Source organism: Tachyglossus aculeatus, chromosome 2 (genome assembly GCF_015852505.1).
Source record: "Tachyglossus aculeatus isolate mTacAcu1 chromosome 2, mTacAcu1.pri, whole genome shotgun sequence".
Classification (NCBI taxonomy): domain Eukaryota; kingdom Metazoa; phylum Chordata; class Mammalia; order Monotremata; family Tachyglossidae; genus Tachyglossus; species Tachyglossus aculeatus.
The window spans coordinates 175,259,566-175,275,345 of NC_052067.1; the positions used below are offsets into that span (position 1 = coordinate 175,259,566).

Here is a 15,780-nt window from a genome sequence, read left to right on the forward strand (position 1 = left end):
CCGGATCGCCCCAGCTGAGAGGCAGGGCGGCTCAGCCACCCCTAGCCCGGACCCTTTAAAGGCTCCTGGCTCCTCCTTCCCTCCTGAGCTGGACAGGTAAACTCCCTCCCAGACCGCAGAGTGCCCGGCTGCAGTCCAGCTCCAGAGGGGTGGGGAGACGGGCTTGTTCAGAGAGCAGAAAGTGGGGGGCTTCGGGTGGGGGTCAGGAGGGGGGCTGCAGGGCACCAGGAAGCTGGACTTCCCCCCTTCCAGGCCCCTCTCTGCTGACCACACCTCAGGCAGCCACTGAGGACCGGGACCCAGCCAGGGATGGGGGGGTCTCTGAGGGAGGGGAAGGGTCCCTGGGCCATGCTGTGGGGGCTGGTCAGCACCTGGCTGCAGGGTCAGAAGACCTGGGCCCAGCATGTGGAGGAGGCCAGCCTGCTGCATCATAAAAAGTAGGTCTCTCCTCTCCTCTCTTCTTCTCTCCTGTCCTCTCCTGTCCACTTCTCTCCTCTGCTCTTCTCTCCTCTCTGCTCCTCTCGTCTCCTCTTCCCTCTCCTCTTCTCTCTCCCTCCCTCCCTCCACCCTGCTTCCCTCTCCCTTACATCTTTTCCGCCTCCCCGACTTCCAGGGACTCTCTCTGTCCTCCTCTCTTCCTTCCCCTTCTAATAATAATAATAATAATAATAATAATAATAATAATAATAATGGTGATGGTATTTGTTAAGCGCTTACTATGTGCCAAGCACTGTTCTAAGCGCCACAGTAGATACAGGGTAGTCAAGTTGTTCCACGTGGGGCTCACAGTTTTAATCCCCATTTTACAGATGAAGGAACTGAGGCCCCAGAGAAGTGAAGGGACTTGCCCAAGAGCACACAGCAGACTAGTGGAGGATTAGAACCCATGACCTTCTGACTCCCAAGCCATTAATTCTATCCACTACACCATGCCTTCTCACTCAGATCCACCCCCACCCCCCTCAGCACCTAGAGAATCCTCTCCAAATACTAGAAAGACAAATTAATGAACCACAGATGAGCTTTTCCTTCCTCCCTCCCTTCCTTCCTTTCTTTCCTCCCTTTCCCCCTCCCATCTGCTCCTTGTCCCCGGGAGCTGGGAGACTGGGGGTTGGGCGGAGCTGCTCCTTGCCCTATGGGTTGACCTCATCCAAGCAGTGTTTGTTGAGGCTTTGGGAAGGTCCTTGGAGTCCTTGGGTGCGGGGGGCTTTGTCTGGAGGGCAGTTCTACTCCCTGCTTCACGATGGGACACTGGGGAGAGAGGCGGAGAAGGAGAAGAAGGAGGAAGAGGAGGAGGAGGAAGAAGTGGGGAGGAGGAGGGGGGAGGAGAGGTTAGTCATATCTAAGAAGTGCGGAGGTCAAAAGGTGGGTGGGAAGAAAGTGGCATGCAACCGCATGTAGTGACACAGTGGAATGCAGGGGCATTCAGTGGCATGCCGTGCTGCACAATGGGGGTGTACAGTGATATGCAGTGGCATATAGCGATGTGCAGTGGTGTTGATACGCACAATGGCACTGAGGGGCACGCCTCGAAATGTGAAACGCAGAGTGCCCAGTGGTGTTTAGTGGCATGGACTGGTGCTCAGTGGCATGCAGTAACATATAATGGAATGCAGTGCTGTGCAGTGGTGTGCAGTGTTATTCAGGGTTTCTTGCTGAGACTGGACTATGCCCTGGTACTGGACTGAGCTGATGAAGGAGGAGTAGAAGTCTACACTTCAGGATGCTCACAGGGTCGAAGGCGGAGGGCCTTAACTCCAACCTTATGGAAAGGGAGGGGGGCCAGGGCCTTGACTCTGCTCCTCAGTAGGATGGTGGAGGAGACAGGGGTGGGGGGACCTTGGCTTCACCCTTGGGGATTTCTTTTGGGGGTCTTGGCTGCCGCCTGGGGATGTGGGGAGTCCAGCATTTCTGCCTGTGGCTGGGACAGGCTCTGCTCTGGGGCCTGGCTGCCCGATGAAGCTGATTTCTGGCCCTAATTTCTGTGCTGGAGAGGATCCAGCTGGGGAGGGGTCCGTTCCCCGCCCTCGTGGGCTAGACGCCTGATTTGGGGGCAGCTAGAGACTGCAGCTGCCTGGAGAGCTTGGGAGCGTGGGGGTTGGGCCGAGCTGACCCCTGCCCTGTGGGGCTGACTTCAGCCAAGCAGTGTTTGTTGAGGCTTTGGGGAGGCCCAGGAGGCCCACGGAAGGGAGGGGCCCAGGAACAGGGATTGGGGGGTACAGGAGAGGCCCAGGACAGGCAAAAGCTGCTCCCCAACTCTTGCCACTGCAAAGGCTGGGGCGTGGGCAGAGGAGCCGAGGGCAGAGCTCCAGTCCCGAAACCCTAAACCTCCAATCCTGCCCAGGAAGGAGAGAACCCCACCTGCACTCCTGTGCCTCAGTTTCCCCATCCCTGAAACAAGGCGTGCTCCCAGAGAGCCAACTGGAGGAAGGGGCGGGGGCCTGGGGGGCAGGAACCCAGGCACCTGAGACCACAGTGCTTCTCCACCCTTCTCAATCAATCAATCAATCAATCGTATTTATTGAGCGCTTACTGTGTGCAGAGCACTGTACTAAGCGCTTGGGAAGTACAAGTTGGCAACATATAGAGACAGCCCCTACCCAACAGTGGGCTCACAGTCTAAAAGGGGGAGACAGAGAACAAAACCAAACATACTAACAAAATAAAATAAATAGACGAAAGGGGAGAAAGGGCAGAGGTTTTCCACTCCCTGTCGGATGAGAAAGAACCCCCTTCCCCCTGCCCCTCCCCAAACTCTCCCCCGCCTTCCTTGACAAGCTCATTACCCCCAGGGGCTGGGGGGCAGGTGATGGGGAGGGGGGATGTGGGAAGGAGGGGTGCTGAGTTTTCTGCATCCGATAATAATAATGATGGTATTTGTTAAGCACTTACTGTGTACCAAGCACTGTTCTAAGCGCTGGAGTAGATACAAGATAATCGGGTTGTCCCACGTGGGACTCACAGTCAATCCCCATTTTACAGATGAGGTCACTGAGGCCCAGAGAAGTTCAACTGCTTGCCCAAGGTCTCACGGCAGACAAGTGGCGGAGCCGGAATTAGAACCCCTGTCCTCTGACTCCCAAGCCCGTGTTCTTTCCACTAAGCCAGGCTGCTTCTATTTTTGTCATTATTCAATTCTGTTATGATTATTATTATTAAAGTATGTACTCAATAATAATAGTAATGGCATTTATTAAGCACTTACTATGTGCAAAGCACTGTTCTCAGCGCTGGAGAGGTTACAAGGTGATCAAGTTGTCCCACGGGGGGCTCACAGTCTTAATTCCCATTTTACAGCTGAGGTCACTGAGGCCTCAGAGAAGTTAAGTGGTTTGCCCAAGGTCACACGGCAGACAGGTGACGCAGCCGGGATTAGAACCCATGTCCTCTGACTCCCAAGCCCGTGTTCTTTCCACTAAGCCACGCTGCTGCTATTTTTATTACTATTCTCTTCTATTATGATTATTTAAATATGTGCTCAATAGATACCACCGATCGATTGGGGTGGGAGGGGGACGCGGAAGTGGGGAGTTTTGGGAATGGGGGGATGGGAGATGTGTCTGCTACCAGAGCCGCCCGGCAGAGCCCCTGGATTTCCGTGTCTCAGTCAGCTTGGCACGGGTTTGTTTTGCTCGAAGCCGCCGGGGGTACAGAAACCATCCAGGATTATAATTATAATTATAATAATGGCATTTATTAAGCGCTTACTATGTGCAAAGCACTGTTCTAAGCGCTGGGGAGGTTACAAGGTGATCAGGCTGTTCCACGGGGGGCTCACAGTCTTAATCCCCATTTTACAGATGAGGTCACTGAGGCACAGAGAAGGGAAATGACTTTCCCAAAGTCACACAGCTGACAGTTAGCGGAGCCGGGATTTGGACCCATGCCCTCTGACTCCAAAGCCCGGGCTCTTTCCACTGAGCCACGCTGCATCAGAGAGGATCATTCCTTCCCCTCAGACCTCCTCCTCTTCCTCCCTTCTCCCCTCGGGGCTCCCCCTCCCTCCCGTTCCCCGCTCCTCCCTTCTCCCCTGGATCCTCCCCAGCCCCCCTTCCCGTCTGTCTTCACATCATCAGTCGTATTTATTGAGCGCTTACTGTGTGCAGAGCACTGTACTAAGCGCTTGGGAAGTACAAGTTGGCAACATATAGAGACAGTCCCTACCCAACAGTGGGCTCACAGTCTAAAAGGGGGAGACAGAGAACAAAACCAAACATACTAACAAAATAAAATAAATAGAATAGATATGTATAAGTAAAATAAATAAATAAATATATAGAGTAATAAATATGTACAAACATATATACATATATACAGGTGCTGTGGGGAAGGGAAGGAGGTAAGATGGGGGGGATGGAGAGGGGGACGAGGGGGAGAGGAAGGAAGGGGCTCAGTCTGGGCAGGCCTCCTGGAGGGGGTGAGCTCTCAGTAGGGCCCTGAAGGGAGGAAGAGAGCTAGCTTGGCGGATGGGCAGAGGGAGGGCATTGTTATGATATACATTGTGTTTATTATATTCCAGGCGCTATTCTAAGCCTTGGAGTAGATACTGTCTTCCCATCAGTCCTCCTCTTCCTGCCCGTCCTCCTCTTCCTCCTCCTGACCCGCAGCTCTCCCGGGGGAGGCCCCCTGGGTAGAATGCTTGGGTGGTCTCATCGACTCTGACTCCCTGTTCATCCTGGCTGGGGTAATAATAATGATAATAATAATAATAATGATAATAATAATAGCATTTTATTAAGTGCTTACTATGTGCAAAGCACCGTTCTAAGCCTGGGGAGGTTACAAGGTGATCAGGTTGTCCCACTGGGGGCTCAAAGCAGCGTGGCTCGGTGGAAAGAGCACGGGGTTTGGAGTTAGAGGTCATGGGTTCAAATCCTGGCTCTGCCAACTGTCAGCTGTGTGACTTTGAGCAAGCCACTTAACTTCTCTGTGCCTCAGTTACCTCATCTGTAAAATGGGGATTAAAACTGTGAGCCCCCCATGGGAGAACCTGATCACCTTGTAACCTCCCCAGCAGTTAGAATAGTGCTTTGCACATAGTAAGCGCTTAACAAGTACCATCATTATTATTATTAATCCCCATTTTACAGATAAGGTAACTGAGGCCCAGAGAAATAAAGTGACTTGCCCAAAGTCACATAGCTGACAAATGGCAGAGCGGAATTTGAACCCATGACCTCTGACTCCAAAGCCCAGTCTCTTTCCATTGAGCCACGGGGGGGTGCTGGAAGTACAGGACCCCAGTCAGGCTGCCACTGACCGGAGCATGGGCCTCAGTCTCCCCATCTGGGCTGGAGGAAGAATCTGAATTCTCCCTGCCCCCCACCTCACTCACATTCCCTACCCTCAGAGCTCACCTCCTCCAGGAGGCCTTCCCAGACTGAGCCCCCTCCTTCCTCTCCCCCTCATCCCCCCTCCATCCCCCCGTCTTACCTCCTTCCCTTCCCCACAGCACCTGTATCTATGTATATATGTTTGTACATATTTATTACTCTATTTATTTATTTATTTATTTTATTTGTACGTATCTATTCTATTTATTTTATTTTGTTAATATGTCTGGTTTTGTTCTCTGTCTCCCCCTTCTAGACTGTGAGCCCACTGTTGGGTAGGGACTGTCTCTATATGTTGCCAACTTGTACTTCCCAAGCGTTTAGTACAGTGCTCTGCACACCGTAAGCGCTCAATAAATACGATTGATTGATTGATTTTCTTCAACTCCCTTCTGTGTCTCCCTGACTTGCTCCCTGTATCCTTTCCCCCTTCCAGCCCCACAGCACTTATGCCCACATCTGTCATGTATTTCTCTCTATTAATGTCTGCCTCCCCCTCTAGACTGTAAGCTCACTGTGGGTAGGAAATGTGTCTTTTATATTGTTAATAATAATAATTGTGGTATTTGTTAAGCACTTACTGGGTGCCAGGCACTGTACTAGAGAAGCAGTGTGGCTCAGTGGAAAGAGCACGGACTTGGGAGTCAGAGGTCGTGGGTTCTAATTCCGCTCCACCACTTGTCAGCTGGGTGACTTTGGGCAAGTCACTTCACTTCTCTGTGCCTCAGTTTCCCCAACTGTAAAATAGGGATTAAGATTGTGAGCCCCATGTGGGACAACCTTGATTACCTTGTATCCCCCCGGTGCTTAGAACAGTGCTTGGCACACAGTGAGCACTTAACAAATACCACCATTGTTATCATTATTATTATTATTACTATTTCTAAGCTCTGGGGTGGATACAAGCAAATCAGATTGGACACAGTCACTGTCCAACATGGGGCTCACAGTCTCAATCTCCATTTACCTTTTACACCTATTATATTGTATTCTCCCAAGCGCTTAGTACAGTGCTCTGCACACAGTAAGCGCTCAATAAATACAATTGACTGTCTCTCTCTTGGAGGCACAGGGCTGGGGAGGTACAACGGGGGGCTTGGGATGAGGGGCAGGGAGACTTGGATGGGGGTCACAGGGGCTGGGTGGTGCTGGGGGAAACAAAGGTAGGGGACCCTGGGGTGGGGGACTCCTCAAAAATCTCCAGTGGCTACCAATCAATCTGCGCATCAGGCAGAAACTCCTCACCCTGGGCTTCAAGGCTGTCCATCCATCCCTTCGCCCCCTCCTACCTCACCTGCCTTCTCTCCTTCTCCAGCCCAGCCCGCACCCTCCGCTCCTCCGCCGCTGATCTCCTCACCGTACCTCGCTCTCTCCTGTCCCGCCATCGACCCCCGGCCCACGTCATCCCCCGGGCCTGGAATGCCCTCCCTCTGCCCATCCGCCAAGCTAGCTCTCTTCCTCCCTTCAGGGCCCTACTGAGAGCTCACCTCCTCCAGGAGGCCTTCCCAGACTGAGCCCCTTCCTTCCTCTCCCCCTCGTCCCCCCTCCACCCCCCCATCTTACCTCCTTCCCTTCCCCACAGCACCCGTATATATGTATATATGTTTGTACATATTTGTTACTCTATTTATTTATTTTACTTGTACATACCTATTCTATTTATTTTATTTTGTTAGTATGTTTGGTTTTGTTCTCTGTCTCCCCCTTTTAGACTGTGAGCCCACTGTTGGGTAGGGACTGTCTCTAGATGTTGCCAACTTGTACTTCCCAAGCGCTTAGTACAGTGCTCTGCACACAGTAAGCGCTCAATAAATACGATTGATGATGATGGTGGGTGGGGCACGAGGACTAAGTTGGCACAGAGGACCAAGAAGGAAAGAGGATGGGGGCCATGGCGGCTTGAGGTAGGGGATCTCAGGGGTGGGTGGGGCACCGTGCTTGGGGGACGATGGGCTGGGGGCACGGGAGGTGCGGGGCTGAGGGGACGTGGCGTATGAGTGTCCTTGCGTGTCCCTCCGGCCGCAGGATCTGGGAGTCTCCGCTGCTGCAGGCCGCCAAGGAGAACAGTCTGCCCGCCCTCAGGAAGCTGCTGCTGGACAGCACGTGCCACCTGCGCCAGAGGGGTGAGTGCATGCTTGGGTGGCCGGTGGGCCACGGGGCCCGCTGGCTCAACTCCGGCCAGCCATGCCCAAGGCCCGGGCCCGCAGGCGGCCTCCCCGCCCGGCTGGCCTGCTGCCCCCTGCTCTGAGATGGAGCCCGGAGCTGAGGATGGGGACGGGGAGATCCAGGCTCAGCTCTGACCTCTCCCCTTACCCTGCCCCACCTCAAGGACTTTCCTAACCCTCTTTTCACCCTCCCCTCCACAAGGACCCTCCTGCCCTCCTGCCCTAACCCATGCATTCATTCAATCGTATTTATTGAGTGCTTATTGTGTGCAGAGCACTGTACTGAGCATCTGGGGAGTACAATATAACAGTGAACCGACACATTCCCTGCCCACAACGAGCTTACAGTCTAGAGGGGGAGGCAGACATTAGTAGAAATAAATAAATGACGGATCTGGACGTAAGTGGGGCTGGGAGAGGGGATGAATAAAGGGAACAAGTCAGGGTGACGCAGAAGGGAGTGGGAGAAGAGAAAAGGAGCGCCTAGTCAGGGAAGGGCTGGCATAGTGATAGCACACAGGCTTGGGAGTCAGAAGGTCATGGGTTCTAATAATAATAATAATAATAATAATAATGGCATTTGTTAAGCGCTTACTATGTGCAAAGCACTGTTCTAAGCGCTGGGGAGGGGAAACAAGGTAATGAGGTTGTCCCGTGTGGGGCTCACAGTCTTAATCCCCATTTTACAGATGAGGTAACTGAGGCTCAGAGAAGTTAAGTGGCCTACCCAAGGTCACACAGCAGACAAAAATAAAATAAATAAATTTTGGTATTTGTTAAGTTCTTACTATGTGCAAAGCACTGTTCTAAGCGCTGGGGAGGATACAAGGTGATCAGGTTGTCCCATGTGGTGCTTACAATATTAATCCCCATTTTCCAGATGAGGTGACTGAGGCCCAGAGAAGTGAAGTGACTTGCCCAAAGTCACACAGCTGACAAGTGGCGGAGCCAGGATTTGAACCCATGACCTCTGACTCCAAGGCCCGGGCTCTTTCCACTGAGCCACGCTGCTTTTCCATGTGGCAGAGTCGGGATTCGAAGCTATGATCTCTGACTCCAAAGCCCGGGCTCTTTCCACTGAATCACACTGCTTCATTTGAGTCACACTGCTTCTTCCCTGCTCTGCCACTCATCTACTGTGTGACCTTGGGCAAGTCACTTAATTTCTCTGTGCCTCAGTTACCTCATCTGTAAAATGAGGATTGAGACTGAGCCCCACACGGGACAGAAACTCTGTCCAACCCAATTAGCTTATATCCACCCCAGCGCTTAGTATGGTGCCTGACACACAGTAAGCATTCGGCAAATACCCTAGTTGTTATTATTACTAGATGTACTTTCAGCAAGGCTTTGAAGGGGGAGAGAGTAATTGTCTTTTGGATTGGAGGAGGGAGGGCGTTCCAGGCCAGAGGCAGGATGTGGGTGCCCCTCGTCCCCCTCTCCATCCCCCCTATCTTACCTCCTTCCCTTCCCCTCAGCACCTGTATATATGTATATATGTTTGTACATATTTATTACTCTATCTATTTATTTTACTTGTACATATCTATTCTATTTATTTTATTTTGTTAGTATGTTTGGTTTTGTTCTCCGTCTCCCCCTTTTAGACTGTGAGCCCACTGTTGGGTAGGGACTGTCTCTATATGTTGCCAAATTGTACTTCCCAAGCGCTTAGTACAGTGCTCTGCACACAGTAAGCGCTCAATAAATACGATTGATGACGATGATGACGATGGGTGAGGGGTTGGCGGAGAGATAGACGAGATGGAGGCCCGGTGAGCAGGTTGGCATTAGAGGAGCAGAGTGTGCGGGCTGGGCTGAAGCAGGAGAGTAGCGAGGTGAGGTAGGAGGGGGCGAGGGGATCGACGGCGTAAAAGCCAGTGGTGAGGAGTTTCTGTTTGTCGCTGAGGTGGATGGGCAGCCATCAGAGGGGCTTGAGGAGTGGGGAAACGCGACCTGAACGTTTCAGGGATGCTTCTACCCCCATCCTGTCCCACCCCAGGCCCCCCCAAACCCTGACCCTCCCTCCCCTCCCCGCTACCTCCCACCGCAGGGGCTCTGGGGGAGACGGCGCTGCACGTGGCAGCCCTCTATGACAACCTGGAGGCCGCCAAGGTCATCATGGAGGCCGCCCCGGACCTGGTCACGGAGCCCATGACCTCTGACCTGTACGCAGGTGAGGGTACCCTCGTGGGCAAAGCATGTGCATGCCTTAGTTTGCGTGTGTGTGCAATACCGCCCGTGTGTTTGCACTTAGGTGTGAGAGTGTGTGTGTATGTGTAGTGCAAACATGAATGATAATAATAATAATAATGACGATGGTATCTTTAAGTGCTTTCTATGTGTCCTAGCACAGTACTAAGCAAATAATAATAATAATAATAATAATAATGGCATTTATTAAGCACTTACTATGTGCAAAGCACTGTTCTAAGTGCTGGGGAGGTTACGAGGTGATCAGTTTATCCCACGGTGTGGGGGGGAGCTCACAGTCTTCATCCCCATTTTACAGACGAGGTAACTGAGGCTCCAAGAATAATAATAATGACATTTATTAAGCGCTTACTAGGTGCAAAGCACTGTTCCAAGTACACTCTTCCAAATACAAGCTTACAAGCAAATATTGCAAGTGGATATCGGGTTGGACACGGTCCCCGTTCCCCATGGGGCTCAGCCTCAATCCCCATTTTACAGATAAGGTAACTGAGGCCCAGAGAAGTGAAATGACTTACCCAAGGTCACACAGCAGACAGGTGGTGGAGCGGGGATTAGGACCCATGACTTTGACCCCCAGGCCCACGCTCTATCCACTACGCCATGCTGCTTTCTAGACCGCGTGAGCCCGTTGTTGGGTAGGGACCGTCTCTATATGTTGCCAAATTGTACTTCCCAAGTGCTTAGTACAGTGCTCTGCACACAGTAAGCGCTCAATAAATACGAATGAATGAATGAATGAATGAATTTAGTTCAGTGCTCTTCATTAATTACACTGCAAACTCCTCGAGGGCCGGGATCAGGTTACTACACATTCATTCATTCATTCAATCGTATTTATTGAGCGCTTACTGTGTGCAGAGCACTGTACTAAGCGCTTGGGAAGTACAAGTTGGCAACATATAGAGACGGTCCCTACCCAACAGTGGGCTCACAGTCTAGACGGGGGAGACAGTGAAAAAAACAAAACATATTAACAAAATAAAAGAAATAGAATAAATATGTACAAATAAAATAAATAAATAGAGTAATAAATACGTACAAACATATATGCATATATACAGGTGCTGTGGGGAGGGGAAGGAGGTAAAGCGAGGGGATGTGGGGGGGAGGACATCTACTGCACATCTACTGTCTCAGCTCCTGTGGGCAGGAAACAAGTCGGCCAACTCTGTTGCATTGTAATAATAATAATGATAAATAATAATAATAATAATAATAATGGCATTTATTAAGCGCTTACTATCTGCAAAGCACTGTTCTAAGCGCTGGGGAGATTACAAGGTGATCAGGTTGCCCCATGGGGGGCTCACAGTCTTAATCCCCATTTTACAGATGAGGAAACTGAGGCACAGAGAAGTTAAGTGACTTGCCCAAAGTCACACAGCTGACAAGTGGCAGAGCCGGGATTTGAACCCATGACCTCTGACTCCAAAGCCCGGGCTCTTTCCACTGAGCCACGCTGCTTCTCAAATGATGGTATTTGTTAAGCACTTACTATGTGCCTGGCACTGTACTAAACACTGGGGTGGATACAAGTAAATCGAGTTGGACACAGTCCCTGTGCCATGAGGAGCTCACAGTCTCAATCCCCATTTTACAGATGAGGTAGCTGAGGCCCAGAGAAGTGAAGTGACTTGCCCAAGGTCACACAGCAGAGAAGTGGTGGAGCCGGGATTAGAACCCACGACCTTCTGACTCCCAGGACCGGGCTGTATCGGCTACACCATGCTGCTTCTCTCACTGTACTCTCTTAAGGACTTCTCCAAACTCCTGTGGGCAGGGAATCTGTCTGTTATTTGGTTATATTGTACTCTCCCAAGTACTTACTACATTCATTCATTCATTCAATCGCATTTATTGAGCGCTTACTGTGTGCAGAGCACTGTACTAAGCGCTTGGGAAGTACAAATTCGCAACATATAGAGATGGTCCCTACCCAACAGTGGGCTCACAGTCTAGAAGGGGGAGACAGAGAACAGAACAAAACGTATTTGCATTGATTGTTGATCAAACACTTAGTACAGTGGTCAGCACACAGTAGAGTCTAAGCTCCTTGAGGTCAGGAATTGTGTTATTAACTCTCTTATCCCCTCCCCAAACTCTCCCAAGTGTACACAGTACACTATAAACTCCCTGAGGGCAGGGATTAAGTCTATTTACTCTGTTGTACTCTCAGATCCGTTCTGTACGGTGCTATCCACACAGTAGAACGTAAACTCCCTGAGGACAGGGATTGTGTCTACCAACTATTGTATTCTCACAGGCGCTCGGAATAGTGTTCTGCACACTGTAGCCGCTCAGCGCATTCCATCAACTGAAATGGAATAATCGGAATTGATAGACTGCATATCGAAATGGGCATATGTGAATAATAATAATTGTGGTGCTTGTTAAGCAGTGTGGTTTAGTGGAAAGAGCATGGGCTTGGGAGCCAGGGGACGTGGGTTCTAGTCCCGGCTCCGCCACTTGTCTGCTGTGTGACCTTGGGCAAGCCACTTAACTTCTCTGTGCCTCAGTGACCTCATCTGGAAAATGGGGATTAAGACTGTGAGCCCCACATGGGACAACCTGATGACCTTGGATCTACCCCAGCGCTTACAACAGTGCTTGGCACATAGTAAGCACTTAACAAATACCATGATTATTCCCTGCTCTGCCACTTGTCAGCTGTGTGACTTTGGGCCAGTCCCTTAACTTCTCTGTGCCTCAATTCCCTCATCTGTAAAATGGGGATTGAGACTGTGAGCCCCATGTGGGACAGGAACTGAGTCCAACCCAATTTGCTTGTATCCACCCCAGTGCTTTGTACGTAGTAAGTGTTTAACAAATACTGGAATTATAATTATTATTGTTATTCTTAAGCACTTACTATGTGCCAAGCCCTATAGTAAATGCTGGGATAGATACAAGGCAACTGGGGTTCACAGTCATTATCCCCAATTTACAGATGATTGTGGTATTTAAGGGTGTACTAGGTGCTGAGCACTGGGGTTGATACAATACAATCAGAGCAGACACAGACCCTGTTCCACACGAGGCTCACAATCTGAGGGGAATTATAATTTCCTGAGGGGAAGGGAGACCAGATATTGAATCTGTCTTATACAGAAGAGGATACTGAGGCACAGAGCACTTAACTGACTTGCTAAAGGCCACACAGCGATCAAGTGTTGGAGCAGGTTTAGAACCTGTGTCTCCTGACTCCTAAATAAATAAATAAAATATTTATTTTCTTAGTATGTTTGGTTTTGTTCTCTGTCTTCCCCTTTTAGACTGTGAGCCCACTGTTGGGTAGCGACTGTCTCTATATGTTGCCAATTTGTACTTCCCAAGCGCTTAGTACAGTGCTCTGCACATAGTAAGCGCTCAATAAATACGATTGATGATGATGATGGTAGTCCTGGGCTCTTTCAGCTAGGCCATTCTGCTTCTCTCTTTGGACCTCATTCATTCATTCACTCAGTCATATTTATTGAGCGCTTGCTGTGTGCAGAGCACCGTACTAAGTGCTTGGGAAGTACAAGTCGACAACATATAGAGACGGCCCCTAACAAACAACGGGCTCACAGTCCACTTCTTTAGTAATAATTGTGGTATTTTTAAAATGATATTGAAGTCCTTACTATATGTCAGGCACTGTAGTAAACGCTGGGGTAGATACAAAGTAATTAGTTTGGACATAGTTCATGTCTCACATGGGGCTCACAGTCCTAATCCTCATTTTACAGATAAAATATGGGCAGGGATTTTCCCTCTTAATTGCTCTATTGTACTTTCCAAGCGCTTAGTACAGTGCTCTGCACACAGTAAGCACTCAATAAATATGATTGAATGAATGAATGAATTGGGTAATTGAAGCACAGAGAAGTGAAGTGGCTTGCCCAAGATCACATCCAGTGCTGAGAACAGTGCTTGGCACATAGTAAGCACTTAACAAATTCCATTATTATTATTATTATTATTATTATTATTATTATTATTATTATTATTGCAGACAAATGGAGGACCTGGGATTAAAACCCAGGTCCTTCTGATTCCCAGACCCATGCTGTATTCACTAGGCCCTAGTGTGTGTGTGTGTGTGTGTGTGTGTGTGTGTGTGTGTGTGTGTGTGTGTGTGTGTGTGTACGAGTTCTGTTCTGAGCATGAGTGTAATTATAAATAAAATAATAATATTTATTATTATTATTATTATTATTATTATTATTATTATTATTATTATTAGAGAAGCAGTGTGGCTCAGTGAAAAGAGCCCGGGCTTTGGAGTCAGAGGTCATGGGTTCAAATCCTGACTCTGTCAATTGTCAGCTGTGTGACTTGGGCAAGTCACTTAACTTCTCTGTGCCTCAGTGACCTTATCTGTAAAATGGGGATGAAGACTGTGAGCCCCCATGAGGCTCACAGTTAGAACAGTGCTGTGCACATAGTAAGCGCTTAATAAATGCCACCATTAATTTTTTTCTTCTAGACTGTGAGCCCGCTGTTGGGTAGGGACCGTCTCTATATGTTGCCAACTTGTACTTCCTAAGTGCTTAGTACAGTGCTCTGCGCACAGTAAGCGCTCAATAAATACGATTGAATGAATAATTATGGTATTTGTTAAGCACTTACTATGTGCCAGGTACTGTACTAAGCACTGGGGCGGATACAAGCAAATCGGGTTGGACACAGTCCCTGTCCCACGTGGGGCTCACAGTCTCAATCCCCATTTTACAGATGAGGTCACTGAGGCCCAGAGAAGTCAAGTGACTTGCCCAAAGTCACATAGCAAAAAAGTGGCGGAGCCGGGATGAGAAACCATGACCTTCTGACTCCGAGTCCCGGGCTCTATCCACTACGCCATGCTGCTTCTCATCAATCAGTGTAAGTCTGTGTAGAAATGCTAGGGTGGGCCAATGAGTTTATCGGACTTGGGGTGGCACAAACAGGGAAAGGAGTCAAGGGAATGTCAATCCTGCATCAGGCAGAAACTCCTCACCCTGGGCTTCAAGGCTGTCCATCCATCCCCTCGCCCCCTCCTACCTCACCTCCCTTCTGTCCTTCTCCAGCCCAGCCCGCACCCTCCGCTCCTCTGCCGCTAATCTCCTCCCCGTACCTCGTTCTCGCCTGTCCCACCATCGACCTCCGGCCCACGTCATCCCCCGGGCCTGGAATGCCCTGCTCCCTCTGCCCATCCGCCAAGCTAGCTCTCTTCCTCCCTTCAAGGCCCTACTGAGAGCTCACCTCCTCCAGGAGGCCTTCCCAGACTGAGCCCCTTCCTTCCTCTCCCCCTCATCCCCCTCTCCATCCCCCCATCTTGCCTCCTTCCCTTCCCCACAGCACCTGTTTATATGTATATATGTTTGTACATATTTGTTACTCTATTTATTTATTTATTTTACTTGTACATATCTATTCTATTTATTTTATTTTGTTAGTATGTTTGGTTTTGTTCTCCGTCTCCCCCTTTTAGACTGTGAACCCACTGTTGGGTAGGGACTGTCTCTATATGTTGCCAACTTGTACTTCCCAAGCGTTTAGTCCAGTGCTCTGCACACAGTAAGCGCTCAATAAATACGATTGATTGATTGATTGTGTGCTGGACTACACTGAGAAGCAGGGTGGCCTAATGGAGAGATCACGGGCTGAGGAGTCGGGAGACCTAGGTTTTGTGCCACTCACTTGCTGTGCGACCTGGGGCAAGTCATCTCACTTCTCTTGGTCTTAGTTTCTACCTCTATAAAATGGGGATTAAAAACCTGTTCTCCAGCCCCCTCTGACAATGAACACTGTGTGGGACAGTGAGTGTTCCCACTGGGTTTATCTTGTACTTGCCGTAGCATTTAGCACAGTACTTGGACACACACTAACAGCTAAACAAACACCAGTTAGTAGTGAGAAGCCGCATGGCACTGTGGATAGAGCACTTAGTAAAAATAATAATAATAATAATGGCATTTATTAAGCGCTTACTATGTGCAAAGCACTGTTCTAAACATTGCAGAAGTTACAAGGTGATCAGGTTGTCCCACGGGGGGCTCGCAGTCTTAATCCCCATTTTACAGATGAGGGAACTGAGGCCCAGA

At 49.7% G+C, this 15,780-nt stretch overlaps 1 protein-coding gene across 1 annotated transcript in view; it reads left to right on the top strand.

The window, feature by feature from the left end:
• The first annotated feature begins 309 nt into the window (after window positions 1-309).
• The window catches only part of TRPV5 (transient receptor potential cation channel subfamily V member 5), a 37,918-nt gene continuing 22,447 nt past the window's right edge, over window positions 310-15,780 (top strand). The window contains exons 1-3 of the mRNA XM_038770152.1: window positions 310-437; window positions 7,359-7,456; window positions 9,552-9,674. Coding sequence (XP_038626080.1) covers window positions 310-437; window positions 7,359-7,456; window positions 9,552-9,674 — 349 coding nt within the window. The remainder of the gene's footprint in view (window positions 438-7,358; window positions 7,457-9,551; window positions 9,675-15,780) is intronic.